This window comes from Perca flavescens, chromosome 22, assembly GCF_004354835.1.
Source record: "Perca flavescens isolate YP-PL-M2 chromosome 22, PFLA_1.0, whole genome shotgun sequence".
Lineage (NCBI taxonomy): Eukaryota > Metazoa > Chordata > Actinopteri > Perciformes > Percidae > Perca > Perca flavescens.
This window is the reverse complement of record NC_041352.1, coordinates 19055430-19074400: the sequence shown is the minus strand read 5'-3', so window position 1 is coordinate 19074400 and position 18971 is coordinate 19055430. Positions and strand designations below refer to the sequence as shown.

Here is an 18971-nt window from a genome sequence, read left to right as displayed (position 1 = left end):
CCAGGCAGCTCTGTAGCACATCATGCATATCACCTCACTTCTTATAAAAAAAAAGAAATCACAATAAACTTGTCACTATCACTTAAATAAAAAACACTGCATTTGGCTTTCTAATGATTTCAACATGAACCATCTCTGGTTTTTAAGCTAAACCTTTGGTAACAACATACAGGGTGATACAGTTTGAGCAGGACCACGTGTGCTGGTGCAGCAAATCCAGCTCTAGCGCACCGAGCATTAACAGCTGCATATGAAATGGAGGTGAAGTTCTATGACAATCTAAAAAAGGCAGAGATCTACAAGTAGGGCACACAAACAAAGTCATAATTCCTGTCCATTTAAAGTTTTGTGACCCAAATGTTAATAAAGAAACAATAATGATACCTTTAGTACTTGGTATAGTTCAAGGATGAGTATTTAAAAGTGAGTTACAGAACAAGCAATGCAATCCTTTTGGTGATAAGGTTTCAAAGAACTCTGAAAAGTCTAAGCTAAGTCTTAGACCGAGTCAAAATCATAAAATCTTCCATTTGACACCTAACGCAGACACACATTAAATCAAATTAAATGGAGAGAGAATGAACAAGACAGAAAGAAAGAAGACAATAAATATTAACACTAAAGTCAACTCTCTATACTCACGGTAAGATGGGAACAGGACAGCGCAGTATGTCCTTAAATTTACTCCTCCGAGGACTTTGGGAACTCCAACTGAAACACTTGGTCTGTTCCTCTTAGACGACACCCTCCCTCCCAGTCTAGCACCCCGCCCACCCAAGCGACTCTATCCAATTCAGAGCTAGATGCTGGTTTAAAATATCACAGAGGATAGGCTGGTTGATAGCGGGCAGCTGTCCCCTTCCCCCCCATCTCGCCACCTCTTTCACACACTCGCACTCTTTTTTATCAACCAGACCAGTGCCTTCCCTTTGGCCATGCTTCCTTTTCAAAGTCCACCTCGTTCTGTACCTTATAGATACTTTTTCTTCCACAGCCTCTTGAATTCTTTTTTTTTATTTTCTCATCTTGAATCTTGGTCTTCGCTTTCTTTTTCCAAACTTCTTGATCTGTCCTTCACCTTTGTGTTATTTCTTCAATCCGGGTTGATCGCATCTGCGCTTGTTAATTGATGTAGGTCACGATTACATTACTCGGAGATGAAACATCGTATGGGTTTGGCTTTGGAGCCACCGTCATTAATGTGACTTTGAGTTTTGCACATACAGGGAGGTTAACATTCCTGCTCCTGGAGGGGCAACTGGTCGGCTCTGGGTCACTCAGTTTCCCAGGACATAAAAACAAGGGATTCCATGAAGAGGTCTATTCTGACCCTTGAAGGCCATTTCCAACATAGCCCGCACAGAAATACCACCAATTTACAGCTTCAGAGGATTGAACTCTTTTTCAAACATGGTGAGAAATGACTCATAACAGTTAGTGTAAAAACTTGTGTATCTTCTACCGCTGCCAGAAGACATTAGAACATAAAGAGAGACTTACCCTGTTGAGCTTCTGCAGACTGGTGGTGGGCAGAGCCGCCAGGGTCTTGTAGTCAAGTTTTAGAGGTCCAGTGCCCATGTTCTGCAGAGATATAATAGAAAACAGAGGTTAGAAGGGCACTAGGCTGAGGTTTATCACACATCAAAGACAAATCTATTCAATGTGAAATATTTTTACCGGAGGAGACTATTTATAGAATTGTAGAGAACCATTCCTGTTAGGGCTGGGCGGATATGCTTTTGTCCGAAATGGATTCTTTCACGATACATGGGTGCCGATTCGATGTGTATTGTGATTTTCATTTATTGCGATTCGATAGTATTGAGTATTGTGATTTTCCTTTTCCTTCTTTAACAAAAACAAAAAGTTGAATAATACACTTCTAGAGACAATATATCATGAGACAATTCTAAAAACTAATTGTTTTCTAAGAACAATGCACATCCCATGTCAGTGTGACATTTATTTAATTTGTAAAGAAATACATAACATGTATTTTCTGCTTTCTGTCGGTTTTGCTGGAAACTAATTTGATGTAGTCGCCATCAGCAGTACCGTATAAACAGAAAATATTTAGGTGAATTATTGGTAAAAAAAAGAATTTTTAAAATTTTTAAATACCCCTAATTCTTGGATCCACACTTCTATTGTAAATGTGAAGTGTACTTTACCTGTAACAGTACTTAACCTGGACATGACGTTCTCCACTACAACTAAGCCATTTTAATGTGGCTCAAGACTTATTTCTATCAGAAAACCAAAAACAGAGGACATATTTTCCCTGAAAGGGATGAACAACATGGTAAACTCCGGTGGAGGTAGTGCCGTGGTATTTTTGATCAGACTGCCCTTTTGCACAGACTTCCAGGAAGGTTGTCTGCAGACCTGCCGATGAGGAGTGTCTCACCTCAGTCTCCTCTTCTAGCAGGCGAGTTGCCTCCTCACGCTCCAAGCGCATACGCTCCTTCACCAAGAAAGGTAGGGGAGGAAGAGGAGAGTACAGGATGGGAAGAGCCCCGACCACACACAGCCACACAGTGATGCGATGAGAAGATGGAGAATTTACAGAAGTGGAAAGAAGTGTTACAGAGGGTGAAGTGGAGAAAAACAGTGGAGAAGTGGTATGGAGATGGGATGATTGGATGGTTTTTTTATTACACCAAACATACCAAAAGTAAAAGAGAGATGAAAGAAAAACAGAAGGGAAAGAAAGGATAGAATCCACACACATTAAAAAAAGTACTCTATTCATTAGCTATGGGAGCAGAAAAAAAAAGCATGCAAGGTGGGACATTGCAGGAATAGTTCTGTCAAACACAATACCTACACAGGGTGTAGAGGAGAAGCTTCATTCACTCGATATCAGACAAACCTGAGATCTAAAAGCTCCACCTTACAGTATCGTGCACACTTGTGTTCTGCATTTTGTACGAAGAAAAGATTTTTATTCTCCGGCCTCGCTGTATTGCTATCTTTCCGCTGATTTGACAAATACAGTTTCATCTCTAGCCTTCACGAAACAGTCGTGGATTTTCACTTTCACTTACCACTTTTTCCATCTCTTCTCGCTCCCACTGTGATGTCTCTCTCACCATCTCAGACTCCTGGAGAAGAGCGAGATTTAAGATCCTTACAGTCCCAATAAACGGTTATTTTTCAGCCTGTAAATCTTAGCGGAAGAGTCATTTAAACCAATGCAATTGCCATATGAATTATTGCAGAGGAACAAAAACTAGCATTCGTTAAAGCAACAAGACCTACATTCCTTTTGTACAGGCAGTCTCCCAAAAGCTCATCTGAACAAAATAAACTGTGTTGGCACTTCCTGGGTGCTGCGGTAAAATGATTGGTATGTGCGGCATGTATGGCTTGGAGTGAGTCAAACTCCACTGTTGTTGTAAACTCCACCTGCTAACACCAAACTGCTGTGGAAGCACAGTGTTGGGGACAGAATTGCTGAACAAAACAGCTGATTCACGTGTTGACTTGACCACCGTCGTTGCAAAATCGCCAAACTGATTCCTGGTATGTGGATGAAAGAGGTGTGCTGCGTTTCCTGGTGTACAAACCAACACGGTTCCCTTACTTAGCGCTTTTGGGCCTCGTCCGGCCTAATCGGTTTGCTAAATGCGCACAAAGGACAATAACCCTGACCGTAACTGCAAAGATACTGTTAATGTTGGTAATTAACGTAGTGCATAATCTGTATTATAAGGTGGAAAGAGTACTAGAATATTGTACTCCAGTAACAGTACTGTTACTTTAAAGAAATATTACTCAAGTGAAAGTAAAAGTACTTTTGTACAAAATTACTTAAAAATACATGTACACACTAGTGGAACAATATCAGCAACATTAACACTTACAATAATGCTAACCATAACCCATAAAGATGTGATCCCTAAATTTGATTGCATTGTTGCGGCCACAGACACAGCTGCAGCTGTAGCTCCTTTCTTCTGTTATAATCTCACAACTGGATGTGAATGTTCTTTTTATTCTGTAATGGATGGGACTTGAAATGTAGCAAAGTACAATATTTGTGATGAAAAAGTACTTTGAGTAACATTACAGATTCTTAACGACTTTGTTACAGTAACAAGGGTAAATGTAATTTGTAACTTTTACCCCTGTTTGTACTGTACCTTCTGCATGATTTCCATCTCCTCTGGGCTCAGGTCTCGGTCTATAGAAGAGATGCTTTCCATACTGTTCTTACGGACGATGCCTGTTGCAAATGGGTTGGCAATGATGCCAGGAGACGCCTAGAAATGGACCCAATCAACAGTGAAGAAGTGCTTTTTAAAACAGATTGGTCACAATTTGAGAAAATTTCATAACATCAGCACTGCAATTTCTTGACCAAAAATGTTATTGTACTAGATATTCTGACTGAAAAAAATCTCTCTCTCTCTCTCTCTCTCTCTCTCTCTAAAAGTGCTTTATTTGAGATCATTTAAGCTCACAAGCATGTTTAATCAACAGGCTACATAGTATTGTTCCATTTTATTGTCTCAATAACTTAAAAAACAACAACATTTTGTCCAACTGCTCAAGGTATCTCACCTCCACAGCAGCCACTTTTTGTGGGTCGAAACCATCACACATCAGCATGACCAGAGAGTCTCCTACAGCTCGAAGCACTCGCACTGCCTCTGTGTGCGTCATGCCCAACAGGCTGTGGTTGTTCACCTCGAGGATACGCATGCCCACCTGCAGTCGCCTGTCTCTTGCTGCTGCACCGCTCGAACTCACCTATTCCAATATCAAGTAGGAGTAAATTGATGACTACAACTGCCTGAGATTACCTAACAATATGTAATCCAGGCCCATCTCTTTGAAATATCCTGTTAATGGCATTTTTTACATCACTCTTAAAACTATCTTTTATTCTTTTGTGGACAGCAATCACGACTTATAGTTCTCAGTTAGATGGCATGTGGCTTTAAATAAAGTGGACGGTTTCATTACTTTTCGCTATTCAATGGTTCGATGGTGCATTTAAAGCTAAAAAGGAGATACTCTTTGGGCTCCAATTCCTTCAAAAGAGGTGAAAAAGCCTTAAAATTTCAATTTCAATTATTGAATTGAAAAATTGTGTTATATACTATAAATCATTTTAGAACCTTAGATATGAAGATGCCTTCATCTGTGGGGTCAAAGGGGTTTCCTGCATGACCCTTTGCCCCTCCACGAATACTGATGCCAAGCTTCTCCCCTGGCTGCTTCTGGATCACAATTTCCTGCAATAATGTATAAACAGTTCATCAGGCAAGGAAAGGTGAGCATTTTTTCTTCGGTTATGCACACATTGGTATTTCATTTCATTTTCATTTTTTATTTATTAAACAGGAAAAGATTAAAGACAATCGGGCCTGACTCAGTGTAAAACTGATTTTCAGCAGGTTCCTGCTCTGCAGAACATAAACACCACATACACAACAAAACTCCTAGACAGAAACAGTAACAAACATACAAGTATGAGTATATTCAGTTGAGTTGATGGTCTCACCTGCATCCCAGGCGGTGAAGGGTCCCTCCGTACCAACATACGGATCTCCTGCTTGTTGGCCAGCAGCGCTCGCACAGCTTCCTGGTGTGTGGCGTGACGCAGGTCGATGGCATTCACTTCTAATATTCGGTCCCCAACACGCAGTCCACTTTCACATGCTAGACCGTGAGGAATCACCTGATGATGAGAAAAGTGAGACACAACATGTATTTTAGGGAAAGCAAAAATAAAAACTCGGACTCTTTAAACAAGGAATTTCACAACTCTTTCAAAGTCATACCTTTGAGATGAACACCCCGGGTTCATTGATGCCGAACGGGTGACTGGCATGATCACTGCCTCCCACAATGCTCAGGCCTAGAGGGCCACCTGACTTCACCAGGATCACTTCCTGTTAGGATTAGAGGTAGAAGAATAGTTTATTTTATATATATATATATATATATATATATATATATATATATATATATATATATATATATAAAAATACATACACACACACTTTTTTTTCTTCCCCCCTGGCTAAATTTAACAAGAGTGAACCAAAGAACATCAGGTTACAGTCATGTCTACATCTATAATAAACACAACCCAACCTACTGCATGCACATACATCTCAGCCATGAGCCGCTATTAAGTAAACAGAAATATCTTGGCATTATTGACAACTGGAAATGCTACACTCTAAAGTACACCATTATTTAAATCTGACCAAGCCTTCATACCATGCACCATCTTCTCTGGAACTGGACAGCATTAAGGATAAGGCAGGGGCCAAATAAACAAACATTAATGCTGAAAGCCTTCATTAAGCTTCTACAGCAGGGTCTAACAAAGCTAAAAAGCTATTCCACTGAGAGGTCTCACCTCAATGGGATACTCATCCTCCATCCGGCTCAGGTTGTTCCCATGAAGGGTAAGGCCGTCCTCTTCCTGGTCTGGTGAATCTGAGGGTTCTGGGGGTGGAGGGGAGTGGGCGCGTGCCCGGGATTGACCTGGAGAGCCCCCCGGTGCATTCAGGTCTCGCTCCACCAGGAGGGAGATTGTGGGGGAGGTGCCGGTAAGGAGCGCTACTGCCTGGTCATGCCTGGCCTCTGTCATGTCTACACCATTGATCTGGATCGACAGTAAAACCAACCACGGAGGGTGTCAGCCCACCAGCACGCTCCAATGGGCCACATTTGCCATCGGCACGATAAACATTAAAAAACAAATTCATGCTGAAAACTGCATGCTGCCATCAGTCTTCTCTCTCCAGATTCTACACCTCATCCCTTAAAACTATTTATTAGATATCTAATTCACTAAGAGTTTGTGAGTGCACCAAAGTGAGTGTGGTTATTTGAAGAAGAACACAACACCTATGCAGAGCAACAGGCAGAGAAAAAGAGGGAGCGGGGTAACAGTGGGCTGCTGCAGGCAATTTAAACTGGCAGAGCTTCCCTGAGGGAGGTTACTAGCAAGCAAAGCTATTTTTGTCCCACAATGTCATGAAATTCCCTAAAATCAGCTTATGATCAGCTGCTCTCTTTTAACGTAATCAGTAAAACGCTTGCCTTTGTTTACTTAAAAAACAAGTGGAAGTGTGCAGTTTCTGCAAAAAGTCGGATCTTAAGCCAACAAAGGCAAGCAGGGAAGTCCTTAGACAATTTTGTCAGAAATAATTCTTGAATCATTAGCTTGGTTTTAAGATTAGAGGGTGGCTTTCCAGGCATGCACAATCTTAAAAACTGTACTCTGGTCCAAAGTGACAAGCAGAGGTCAGCACTGACCCGACAGTACCAGCTCTTACCATCGGCTGATATGCTGCTTTATACAGGCTCAGCCCACTCCACCCCAACACCATACCCTCCACCAAGCAGATGCACTTAATACATTAGTGAGCATGCAGACGGAGAGTGTGAGAAAAAGAGGCAGCCAACAAATAGACAAAGGAGCTGAAAAACTGCCGAAGTAAGGGGAGTGTAAACCAGGCAAGAAAGAAAAGAGGATAATTCAGGAAGCTCTTCTGTGATTCCCATAGAGCAGGGTGTACATTAAATAAACAGTTAAGAGAAGCGACAGTTTCACAATCGACACACTGGGAGAGGAACCTCAAAATGAATCAAAATCAACCATCATCAATTGGTTTACAGTAACACTGTGTGATGTATGTGCATGGGTGTGACTAGGGAAAAAAAAAACATGCAACTCAAGAGTTACTAATATGCTGACCAAAAAGGGAACAAAGCCAAGCTTGGAGTGTGATCAGCAGAGGAAACAAAAGAAGATGGACCTAAATGCTGAACTATTTAAGCAAAAGAGCTAAACAATTTGCATCCAAGGAAAGACTCTGGGTTAGAATTAGTATGAGGACTGTTTTAGTTTAGCTGCCAACTTATGGTTTTGATGCGTGAGAGTTGGAAGAGTTAATTGTCTGCATGTGGCCGGCATGGGACCTAACACGAGTTAGTCTGATCTAGATATGGCAAGACTTAATTTGAGGGATGCGAGCAGTGTTGTGGGCAAATTTACAATATAAATATAAAACATATAGCAACGATGACATACATCAAGCATGTCAAGAAGTTTCCTTTACATTGTCAAGATGGGAGAAAAACTGCAAAACTGAGAAAAAGATCTAGATTTATTACAGAGTACAGGATCAGGCCAAGTTCTTTTGCCACCTCAAAAACTACAACTGCTATAACGCCAATGTCAGTTTATCACGATATACTTTATCCTATTTCCCATTCTCACATGGATGAAAACATTGTAAAGGAAACCCTGTTTTGATCACACTGAACACTATGTTGTCCAGATAGAGGTGTGGAGGGGGTGGGTAGTACTCACAGAGATCACCCGGTCGCCTACATGCAGTGTGCTGTCTCTGTGTGCCGCTCCTCCTTCTGCGATGCGCGAGATGTAGATTGCCTGAAAACAGATGAGCGACATTGTCAAATGTTTAAACCTTTGTTGATAAATTACTCAGAATTACTACTTTGTGTGACCGTTTTCTGACTGTTTGTTAAGAACTACTGTACAGTATAACAGAAACACTGCTAATATTGTGTATCTAAAAATGGTTTAACAAGTGGAAGAGGATACCTGATTATTACACAAATATTTGCTGGCCTCTCCTGTCTGTATCAAATTAGAGTGGGTCAGTGGTAAAAGGGTCTGGTGCAACAGGCTGCAATACTGTGATGAATCATGGTGCTAACTCTGAGCTGTCTAGAAGCTGAGTTGCCGGTCAGTCACTGTGTGATATCCCACAGTGTGGATCTGAGCCAGAAATAGAATTACCTTTATAAAGTGTGCCAGTGGTAATTAATAAAGGCATTCTGAGACATTAGCAGCCCACAATGGCACAAATTGTGATTATAGGGTTGTACACATAAACAAAGAACATCCATTACAACTGATAAACAGCATAGTTATCAATCATTAACACACAGCACAATCAGCACAAATCATGACCCCCTGTCCGTTTTCTCAGTAAATTACACAATTTGTTTGACAAATAAAAACATAGCTGAACTCTTAGTCTGAGTCACAAAAACAAAATGTGCAAACACATGCAGGAGAAAAACTCTACTGCACCTCCTCCTCCGATCAACCACCAACTAATCCAAGTCACTGCATCAATTTCAAAAAGCTTTTGAAAAAGAAGCAAGCCTAAATCATACATCTGAGTCCTTTCCTCTTTGTGAGCTCGTTGAACTGCATGAGTTGCAAAGCCGTATTGCGCTGGCCCAAATATACACCTCACCCCGTCCCGTTACAGTGGACCTATCAGGTGTCAGGGCTGGCTATTCATATCTCCGTCCGATGACTGTAAACACTTCGGCTAGAATAGACGCTGTTAAAAGACAGGTCCCTGTGACTGAGACAGTTACTGCAAACACTTTGTGACCTAACTTCCGAAATTCAAGACCTATTATTAACGATGGTGTCTTCATCTTAGACCATGTCTCCGTATCGTCTTTATCTTTTAACTGAAACCCATAATCTCAATAGACTACAGACTTTACTTAGATGCAATTGTCATATTTGTACTTTTGATGGAAAGCTTTACATTTTTTGAATGTGTAAGCCTACCTTGCCTTATAGACGAGGACCTTTTAATTTATGTAAAAATGTCAAGCTAGGGTTGGGTGATATGATGGATGGTTAATTTGACCTGATTTGAAATTATCAACACAGTTGCTGATTAATTGTTCTGTCAATCTACTAATTGATTAATCAACTAATCAAAAACTAATTGAAAAAGGCTCTTAACGTGTGGCCGGGTTGGTACAGTGGGTAGAGCAGGCGCACATATACTGAGAGGTTTATGCCTCAACGCAGAGGTCCAGGGTTCGAATCTGACCTGTGACAATTTCCTGCATGTCTCACGTAGCTGTCCTGTCAAAAATTAAAGGCGGAAAAGCCCAAAAAATAATCTTAAATAAAATAAAAAGGTTTGATTTTAAACCTATCGTCCAGCCCTATCTGAAACCATAATGTATACAAGGCACTTTACTGGGAGGCAGCCATCAAATATGTAAGTCTATGGTGACTTAAAGTAAACTTTCTTCTGATTCAGTCTTTACCATGAAACAAAAACAATATATTCTTCATTGATGTCTTCATCACAAGTAGATTGGAGGATGCTCTCCACACTCCTTACAGAATGTATTCTATGGTTAGTCAGAGTGGACTTATGGGTGCGTTCTCACTGTGTCTGCTGTGCGGTAGGGCGTGGAGCCTTTGCCCCCGGCGATGCTGAATCCCAGCCCCTTGTCGTTTCGGATCAGACAGGTGGAGAGACGCTGTTGAGGCCCGCTGGCAGTCGTCTCCATGTTGAAGGCGATGCCACTGCTCCGTCTCTCCCGCGGGAAGTAGTCGTCCTCTGGCCTCAGTGGCGTGGTGGTGATGGCGTTCTCTGGCTCCACCATACGCTCCCGGAGCACTGACATGGAAACTGTAGCACCAGAGCTACGAAGAGCTTCGACCGCTGTGTGATGTTCTGCTTCGTTGAGGTCCACTCCATTCACCTGAGACAAACAGATAGAGAGAATGACTAACTTGCAATGCTGTTAAATTAAACATCTTGCTATAAAACAGAGGAAAGCAATGCTAAAGGAAAAGTAAACAGAAAATGCTTTACCACTAGGAGTTTGTCTCCCACTTTGACCCCTGCTCTGGCTGCAGGACCCTCTTCAGACACTCTGGAGATGAAGATTCCCTGAGCACACAAACAAAAAGATGAATCTGTATAATCCATGGTTTATGATTTCTTGAACATATCCAGATTCTAGATACATATTTTACCTCATCATCTCCCTTGTAAGGTGTAGATCCTTTCCCTCCAGCAATGCTGATACCAAGGCCGCCAGTTTGTCGCATGATGGTTAGGGTGTGCTGCAAGTTGAGGAGGGGGGAGTCAGCATAACTACTAGTGAAGCTACTCTAAACACCACTCAGCTCAAGACAGACTGAGAGGGAGGCAAGCCCACAATGTTCTTATTTCAATTATTTATTTATTTTAAGTTGATTACCAATTATTTTCACATCTTAAAGATTATAAGTTATGGGTGACCTCCCTCCTTCTGCCAGAAGGTGGTGTCAATCTTATCACAGCGCCATCCTGTCATCATGCCCACAGATGGATGGCGAGAAACTTTTGACTTGTCTGGAGCCGAATGTCAGTTTGAAGTGGAAGTTGGATGATTTGTGCCTTGAATTTAGCTTAAAAGACATTTTAAGTAAGTTTTGTGCTTGTAGGTATATTGAAAAACATCTGTTATCTACCAGTAACCACTTAACTGACAGTAGACTTCAGACATAAGTGAACAAACACACACTGGCTAAAGCCCTCTTCAATTGGACTGGCAGAGGCTTGACCTTTACTGAAAACATATAGTGTGTCATGTGTATGTACAAGAGGAGATACTTTAAAAGTGTAAAATAAACACTATATAAGGCATAACAGACTGTATATATTCTGTGTGCTTGCAAGCCATGCAAAAAGGGGGGGGGAATGCAGACAAATGAGGGACAGGAGGAAGGAAAAGGGGAAATGTCAAGAGTAACGGATAAAAAGAGTGTGCTGTGTGAAGACGGTTTTGGACTCTTAGTGTAGATACCCCAGCATTTGTTATAATGAGCGGACATGAATAATTTCCTAAGCAAACAAATCAGACATAATTATAAATGTCTGAGATCACAAATTAACTGACAGACAATTTTCATGCATTACAAAATGAAACTTTTGTTTCTAACAAGTTTGAGTACAGGTTTTCTTCACTAAGGCTAAACAGCATAGGAAGTATTCATAAACAACACTATGAACAAAAGCATGCCAAAAAAAAAAAAAAAAAAAAAAAAAAAAAAAATAAAAAAAAAATCTACTGAAGATTAGCAATGCAAATATTGTCATTTCAACCATTTAAAAAATTAAGTCATGTGCAATCTATAAATGTTTACAATATCAAAATTAGACTACTGAGAAGTATGCTTCATCCATTTTCATCAGTCTGGAACTCCTCTTCTGGTTGGCAGTTGAGCAGTTGAGTTACCTACTATGTACCAAAGATCTGGAGGAAGCTGGAGAAGCACCCCATTCATTCCAGGGCAACACAGCGTGGACAGGGGATGAAGAGGAGCAAAGCAGCAGAAGCAGAGGAAAGGTACAGTAGCAGAGATGTAGTGCTGCAGAACCCGATGCTGGACTGGGATTTATGCTACTGTGTCTACAGTCAAAGTTAGCTTTTTGGGGTATTGCCAGCATTTAGAATAAAATGGCAAGATGACAAATAAGCACACAATGTTATGATTCCTAAAATTTAGAGATGTGGATCAACTTGAGGAAGACAACACAACTGTGGGCATCCAGGGGACTCATTATTACTTAGAAAAGTCAGGGTTTCCAACAGCTAATAATATTTGGCAGGGCGACTAATAAAAGTATTTGTTGTTTCAGGTGCTGTGCCATGAGCAAAGCTGCAGTTCATGGTAAACACAGGGGAGGTTGATTCTACTTTTTATAATATACGAACAGGATCACAAGGTCCTGTAAAGAGGTTTGTTTGGCTGAACATGTAAAAGGCGGTGCCCTGCACTGCCTGAAGGATATTACAACAGGAGCTGCAAGAATAAGGCTAAGAGAATCATTAAAGATCCAAACTACCAGGGTAACAGCCTTGTATTCCTGTTGAGGTCGGATAGAAGATACCAGATACACCAGGCTGGCACTGAGAGTTTTAGGACGAGCTTCTACCCTCAGGCCCCTAGAATCCTATATGACGATACTGCCTAAGACTGCCCGAGGGAGAGAGAGCTGCAACAAAGATCCCCAGCTGTACTCAAACTATTTAAGTACAGCTGCTTATTGTACAATCGTCACATAATGGGTCCTAACCGAAAAGAAATAGTTAAGTCAATGTGCAGCAGTAAGTTAGCAAATGCTAACCTCACTTAGAGGCTTACAGTTAAATATAAAGATAACTAAAATGCATGATAAAATAAAATACTAACTGAGGCGAATTACATACATGGATACAACTGAACAATTTCTCAATGTCTGGAGAGCTAGTGTAATTTCCCAGGATGCACTCAAACACAGCATATTTGTGAAATCTCATTGAAAGTTTGGTCCTACCATGTACGTGTATGAAATCAAACTAAAAAAAAAATAAAAAAAATAAATGTAATAAATAAAACAAAGCTATTTAATTCCTGCATCCAGGTTCTGCCACACTGGCCATCTCATAGAAGAGTTGTGGTTAGGGGGTTCCTAGTGATTGGCTTGGATTAACCATTGATTTCTGTGGGAACTTTCTCCACCTCTGAATACTGGTGGGTGAATGAGTGGGTGAGTGAAGGGCACAGAGAGATGGGAAAGAGTATGTACAGACCTCTTCCTCCTCAATTCGAGCAGGTTCAATCAGCAGATTATTGACTTGATCAAATGACACCCCCTGTTAGGACAGGAACCAGCGAGAGGCATGCGGATTAGTCAGGCCAAAATAAAAATATGCTCACACACACACACAAACTTTACCAAACACACCCAACACTCCACTGTCTGCTTGCAGGTTTTAGGGACTTTTAAGTCCACAGGGATGGACCACCTTGAAGCAGAAGCAATCCCACACTCACTCCCCAGCCACCATAAGCAAATACAGGCAGAGATGGAAAGACAAGACCAAGGAGCTGAGCTACAGTGCAAAACACACAGTGTAGAGAGAGCGGACAAGAGAAGGCAAGATCTCCCATACCAGAATAAGCCCAGCCACTACACCACAAAATGCAAATTCCTCCAGGAGCAAGCTTTAATTTAGACAAGTCAACAAGTCTACTTTTGAAAAAAGAAAAACTGTTCAAGGTTAAAGTACACTTTTAGCCTGCAAAAGCCAAGATCTCTACAAAATAACTTTCCAAAAGTAATTCACAGATAGCTGAACAAAAAAGGTTTAGAAAATAAGAGCAATCAAAATAATTTTGATTCGTTGAATTTGATATACAATGAAGAATCTTAAGCTCTACAAAAATGTAAACATCCCATAAAATATTATTACCATGATATGACACAAACAAGGATCATTGGATCTCACATTCCAGCTCTGCCAATATAGGTTCTGGTTGGTCTGAGGTCAGCCACACAAACAGATCCACATTCAAAAACACACACAAAACAGATTTGGTGAGATCATGTTTGATCACAGTGTTAAAAAATTATTTCTAAAATCAGCATGAAATCAAATTATTCATTAAGTCTCCCCATACATTAATGATCAATAAGGAGACATTTTCATAAGCGCCACCAGAGCTGCCTTCACTCACTCCATTCATACAAGCACACACGCACAATGTTACAAGAGAAGAGTGTGAACATGTCATTATTCAATTAAATCAGGGGATGGCTGATAATATGGCAAAAAGTTTAGTACTGAGCTGGGCCAGTGTTGTGCAAGAAAGGCCTGCAGCTGCTTGTGTGGAAAGAACATTATCATTTGACATCAAAGAAGTCCTATCTAGTATGTTAGTTGTGCATAAACAAAGATCAAGAAGCTATCTCACGTAGAAGCACAAAGGTTTAAAGTGAATTTCTCTAATTTCTCTCCAAAAAAAAGAGACAATATGTATACAGTTTTGTTATGTGTCAAAGAAATCTACACGATGTAAGGTTTTTTAAAGTATTATCAGCAATGACCTCTGAGTGTTTGTAGGTGTTTGGTGAATGACATCTCATCTTTGCAACAGGACAAAGCAAAGACAAAGGAATGCTAAGACTGATGTTGAGTTTGTGGTTAAACTACAAAATCAACTCCTGAAAAAAACACTTGCAAGGGAAGACGTCTTCATTTCCACAACGACCCTGCATGCAATGCCACATCCTTAATATATGCTGGCAGCCCACTCCAAACTGAATGCAACTGGCGAGGTGGTAAGGGCACTCTATGCATACAGTATTAGGTGTTTGCATAGATGCAATGAGCAAGCAAAAAATATATTCAGGTTAAATATATTCTTACAATATAAATAGAAAATGTAAGAATAAAATAAGTCCATAAACTGATTTGGTGTGTGATGTACATACAATACAATTGTTCTGCATAATGAAATATCCTTTTGTACTGTACCACTAGGTTTCTATATGTGTGTTCATAATTACAAATATGTAGTTGGGGAAATTAATATTTTTCAACTTATAAAATGCAACAGTTTCTACCCAGCTACCCTCCACATTCCTGAACTGCAGTGCTGGGACCTCTCCTTTACCTTTACTTGACTGGAGTTGACATGGAGCCGACTGTCTTCAAGCTCCTCCAATCTGCGATGATGCTGAGGGGTGCTTATACTTTGCTCTTCCTCCTCATCCTGCTCGTCCTCAGCAGGCTGTGTCGGAGAGTTCAGGCCGTCAGGACTGAAGCCCTGCAGCAGCGCAGCCACAGCCTCGGGCTTGGGCAGCTTGGTGATCTTGAAGTGCTTCTTGTAGTGCGGCGTGTCCTTTCTGATCAGACGTTGCTTCTCTGCGGGAAAAGCAGGCCTCTCGTCCACGTCGCCCCTCTCACCGTCTTCCCTGTCGTCCTCGTCGTCCTCATCCAAACCACGGATGATGGGCTCCTCCGCAAAGTGCACAGTGGGCTGCAGAGAAGAGGGGTTTGAGACTGAGTTAGTTAAATAAAGTGGGGGACCACAGAGAATTTTCCTTCATTTAGAAGAAGTGCCAAATGGGGAATAACATACTACATAACAATGTTATGGATAAGATGTTTTAAATATTCACCTCAATGTACTCCACCTCCATCTCATCCAGCTCGTCCTCATCCTGTGGGGAGCGGCCGTCTATGAGGTCCTCTCTCTGCGAGGCCGCCGTCACATTTTGTCTGTACTCATGGGAGGTGGCCGACAGTGTGCTATTGGACACCTGGGAGTCATGGCTCTGATTGGAGAGGTCACTGAGCCGTTTCTCCTAAAAGCAAAAGCATCAGTTTGATTAATTCAGGATCAAGTGCACCAGTGAATAATGATGCTTTCATTTTGTGCATGAGGTCTGTAAAGGTGTAAACGCTTAATAGTGTGAAACTGCTTTATTTCCTACAGTAGCAGGTGAGATGGATTGCTGCAACAAAATTACATCTCTAAAGGACAACTGGCTGCTGACAGATTTGACTTAATAATCATTATACAGTATGATGTATGCACCTGTGGATCGGGGGACTCTTCTTCTCCATCTGGTCTGGATGTGTAAGCTTCATTCCTCCTCTCCTCAATCACCTTCTTCATCACCTTCAGCTCACTAGGGTGCGGTGTGGCTCTGCGCTGAAGGCCCTGAAACAAAGAAAAACAGATTAAAAACATGAATTTGAACACAAACATGCATTCGTACGGAGTGGTTACAAATACTTTTGTCAGTCAAGTACAGAAATTAGTCAGTGACTTTGTGACAATAGAAATTTGGACTTGATGTCTCACTCGAAGCAACACAATTTCCAAATCAGGATTAGCTCAAACTAATGATAACAGAGCCGTACAGTATCAATGCCGATAAGCAGGAGGAAAAAACATAACATTATCTGAGCAAAATGACATGAAGAAGGCATAAAGTGACATTGTATTGTTGTGTTTTCTCACTCTGCGCTCTGCAGCAGCCTCATCATCCTCCTCCTCCTCCCCGGCTTTGGTCTCTTCCTGGAACTGAATGACTGACACTCGGTTCAGGTTGCTGTCTGTCCAACTGTCATCCACACTGTTCTGCAGCAGGTTTTCTGCAGAACATGAAGGAAAAAGAGAGAAAGATGTCAAACTCAGTGTCAGGCTGTAGATTACACAATCTGTTCTTGAAGTTGTCCATTTAAAAATAAAGTCTCACAACCCATATGCGGTTTTACAAGCTACAACTTAACTACAGTCTACACCATAACTTCATTGAACAGATATGATACAAAAACATGCTATAACTTATTAAAATATAAAATTAAGTCAACGGTAAATCTATTGTGATTTAAACTATAATGAAGTTGGATTAGGGCACATGTAAAGAAGATTTAAATGTCATACACATTGGAATGACCAACCAAGACTTATCCTATATTATCTAATGAAAAACAATAACTATCTAATTAAAAAAATCACATTGCATAAACTAAGTGCTACTCACCTAGGCTCGGAGAAGGCTGCTGGGGCAGTAAATAGCAGGTCAGCACCTTCTCTCCTGTGCACTCATCATCCTCTGTCTGGAACTTAAGCATTGGCTGTGACTGGTTCTCTGCGAGCCACATGGCCTTCAGATTGAGGTTTGTCAGGGCAAAAGGCAGGTTTTGTAGTCTGGACAAACAGAGGAATGAGGGATGAATCACAACCTTTCCTTTTCATGAAGTAAAAATAAAATATCACCCGCCTGATACTGCAATCACAAAACTCCTAGAGTTAAGAGTGCAAAGAAACTCATGTGTACTGTTTAACTCACAGAGAAAAAGAATGAGAATAAAAACCATCATCATTCGGAAGAAACCTTGTTCCCCCTATAACTTTATGGAAATGTACCAATGAACCTTTGACAATGATGCATTTGCTTGAGGTTTTCCGATTTCCATAACTTAAAAATACATCTACACAAGGTTATATTGCTAGATCCTGATCACATTAATAAGGGAAAATTTGGAGGAGCAGTGTCTCTGCAGGATGCTGGCAATGCTAAAAGTCCATTTTGGCAAAAACATTCAAATTAAATCTTGGACCTTAGCACAAAAGACTGCTGTGAATTATTTACAGTTCAGGGTGTTAAAGGAGGTTTACCTGTTTCCGGCAACATCCAGCACATGCAGCTCAGTGGCATCTGCAAGCTCAGCGGGAAGTTTGCCTAGGTGATTGTCTCTCAGTGAGAGAACGTTGAGGCTGGCACAGCCGCCCAGCTCTTTGGGCACGTTGCCCAGACGGTTGCGGTCTACATTCAGGTTGGTCAGCTTCTTTAGCTTGCCCAGCGAGCGAGGAAGTGACTTTGAGGGAGTGAGACAGAAGTCATTCATATTCAGTAAAATTATAATGAAGCTTAATAGCTGTTAATCGGACTCAGGTATTGATGGGCATCCACAAATCCTAACTGGGTCAGTGCGAGGCTGTTGTAAGTGGTTTATATCTCCCTACCTGTAAAAGGTTCTCTGTCAAGACGAGTTCTGTGAGGTTTTCACACTCTCCTATTGAATCAGTCAGCTGGGTCAGTCTATTCTGGTCCACCTTCAAGATGGACAGCTGTTTCAGGCAGCCTGGACACAAAATACAATACCAGTTAACAAAAAACTATAATAAACAAAACCAGTTAATAAAACACAATAGCGTCTTACTGTACTGTAGCAATAAGACACCAATGATGTGATCTTTTTCAATTGACCCATGCTCTAGAATAAATTCAAATGAAAACAAAAAAAACGACAAGCCGTTGTTATTGCCTGTGTCACTCTTTACTGGCATTATTTTTCCAGTAGAGGGCAGTCCTGTTTAACAGAGCACTGTCTCCTACACACAGTGGACCTGCTCCTGAGTTTACCTTATCTATTGCTGCCTAATTAGATGGCAAAGTTTCCCTAAGCACCCAAAGAATACACTTTTTCACAGAAGGCACAACGAAGAAATAAAAACACACTAATTAGCGTTAGGCAAATGATTGTTATTCTTTCATTACGGCAACATCTGGAAAGATGCTGGGTTGGCCAATCAAATACATTCCTGCTGGATTACATTGCGACAAAATAGTTGCTGCCGTGATAACTTTCTACAGTAACATCTTGTTTGAGTATTACAAACCGTCCCGTTCCATGCAGTGTTTGGGCTTCTGATACAGCCTTAAATGCAGTAGTCTGTTACTCAAACTGGACTTCCTGGATCATACTTCATGTCTCACTGGTAACTTAAACAACATGGCTCCCACCAACACGGTTTTCGGTCTGAATCCCTGCTGAGACAATGTTTCTCTCTTTCCCGCTTGTGTTTT

General features: G+C 41.1%; 1 protein-coding gene across 11 annotated transcripts in view; it reads right to left on the bottom strand.

Annotated features, from left to right (window-relative positions):
- The window catches only part of scrib (scribble planar cell polarity protein), a 69448-nt gene that overhangs the window by 16513 nt on the left and 33964 nt on the right, over positions 1-18971 (bottom strand). For 9 of the 11 annotated variants that reach the window (XM_028569074.1, XM_028569077.1, XM_028569080.1 and 6 more), the window contains exons 9-29: positions 18128-18246; positions 17780-17979; positions 17142-17308; positions 16616-16749; positions 16187-16312; positions 15768-15953; positions 15260-15625; positions 13393-13455; positions 10808-10897; positions 10644-10721; positions 10213-10530; positions 8345-8425; positions 6380-6628; positions 5793-5903; positions 5513-5689; positions 5127-5243; positions 4567-4755; positions 4146-4265; positions 3048-3104; positions 2408-2464; positions 1501-1581 (exon numbers count right to left, since the gene is read on the bottom strand). In XM_028569074.1, coding sequence (XP_028424875.1) covers positions 1501-1581; positions 2408-2464; positions 3048-3104; positions 4146-4265; positions 4567-4755; positions 5127-5243; positions 5513-5689; positions 5793-5903; positions 6380-6628; positions 8345-8425; positions 10213-10530; positions 10644-10721; positions 10808-10897; positions 13393-13455; positions 15260-15625; positions 15768-15953; positions 16187-16312; positions 16616-16749; positions 17142-17308; positions 17780-17979; positions 18128-18246 — 3086 coding nt within the window. The remainder of the gene's footprint in view (positions 1-1500; positions 1582-2407; positions 2465-3047; positions 3105-4145; positions 4266-4566; positions 4756-5126; positions 5244-5512; positions 5690-5792; positions 5904-6379; positions 6629-8344; positions 8426-10212; positions 10531-10643; positions 10722-10807; positions 10898-13392; positions 13456-15259; positions 15626-15767; positions 15954-16186; positions 16313-16615; positions 16750-17141; positions 17309-17779; positions 17980-18127; positions 18247-18971) is intronic. The other 2 variants (XM_028569085.1, XM_028569076.1) reach the window with 2 other exon arrangements.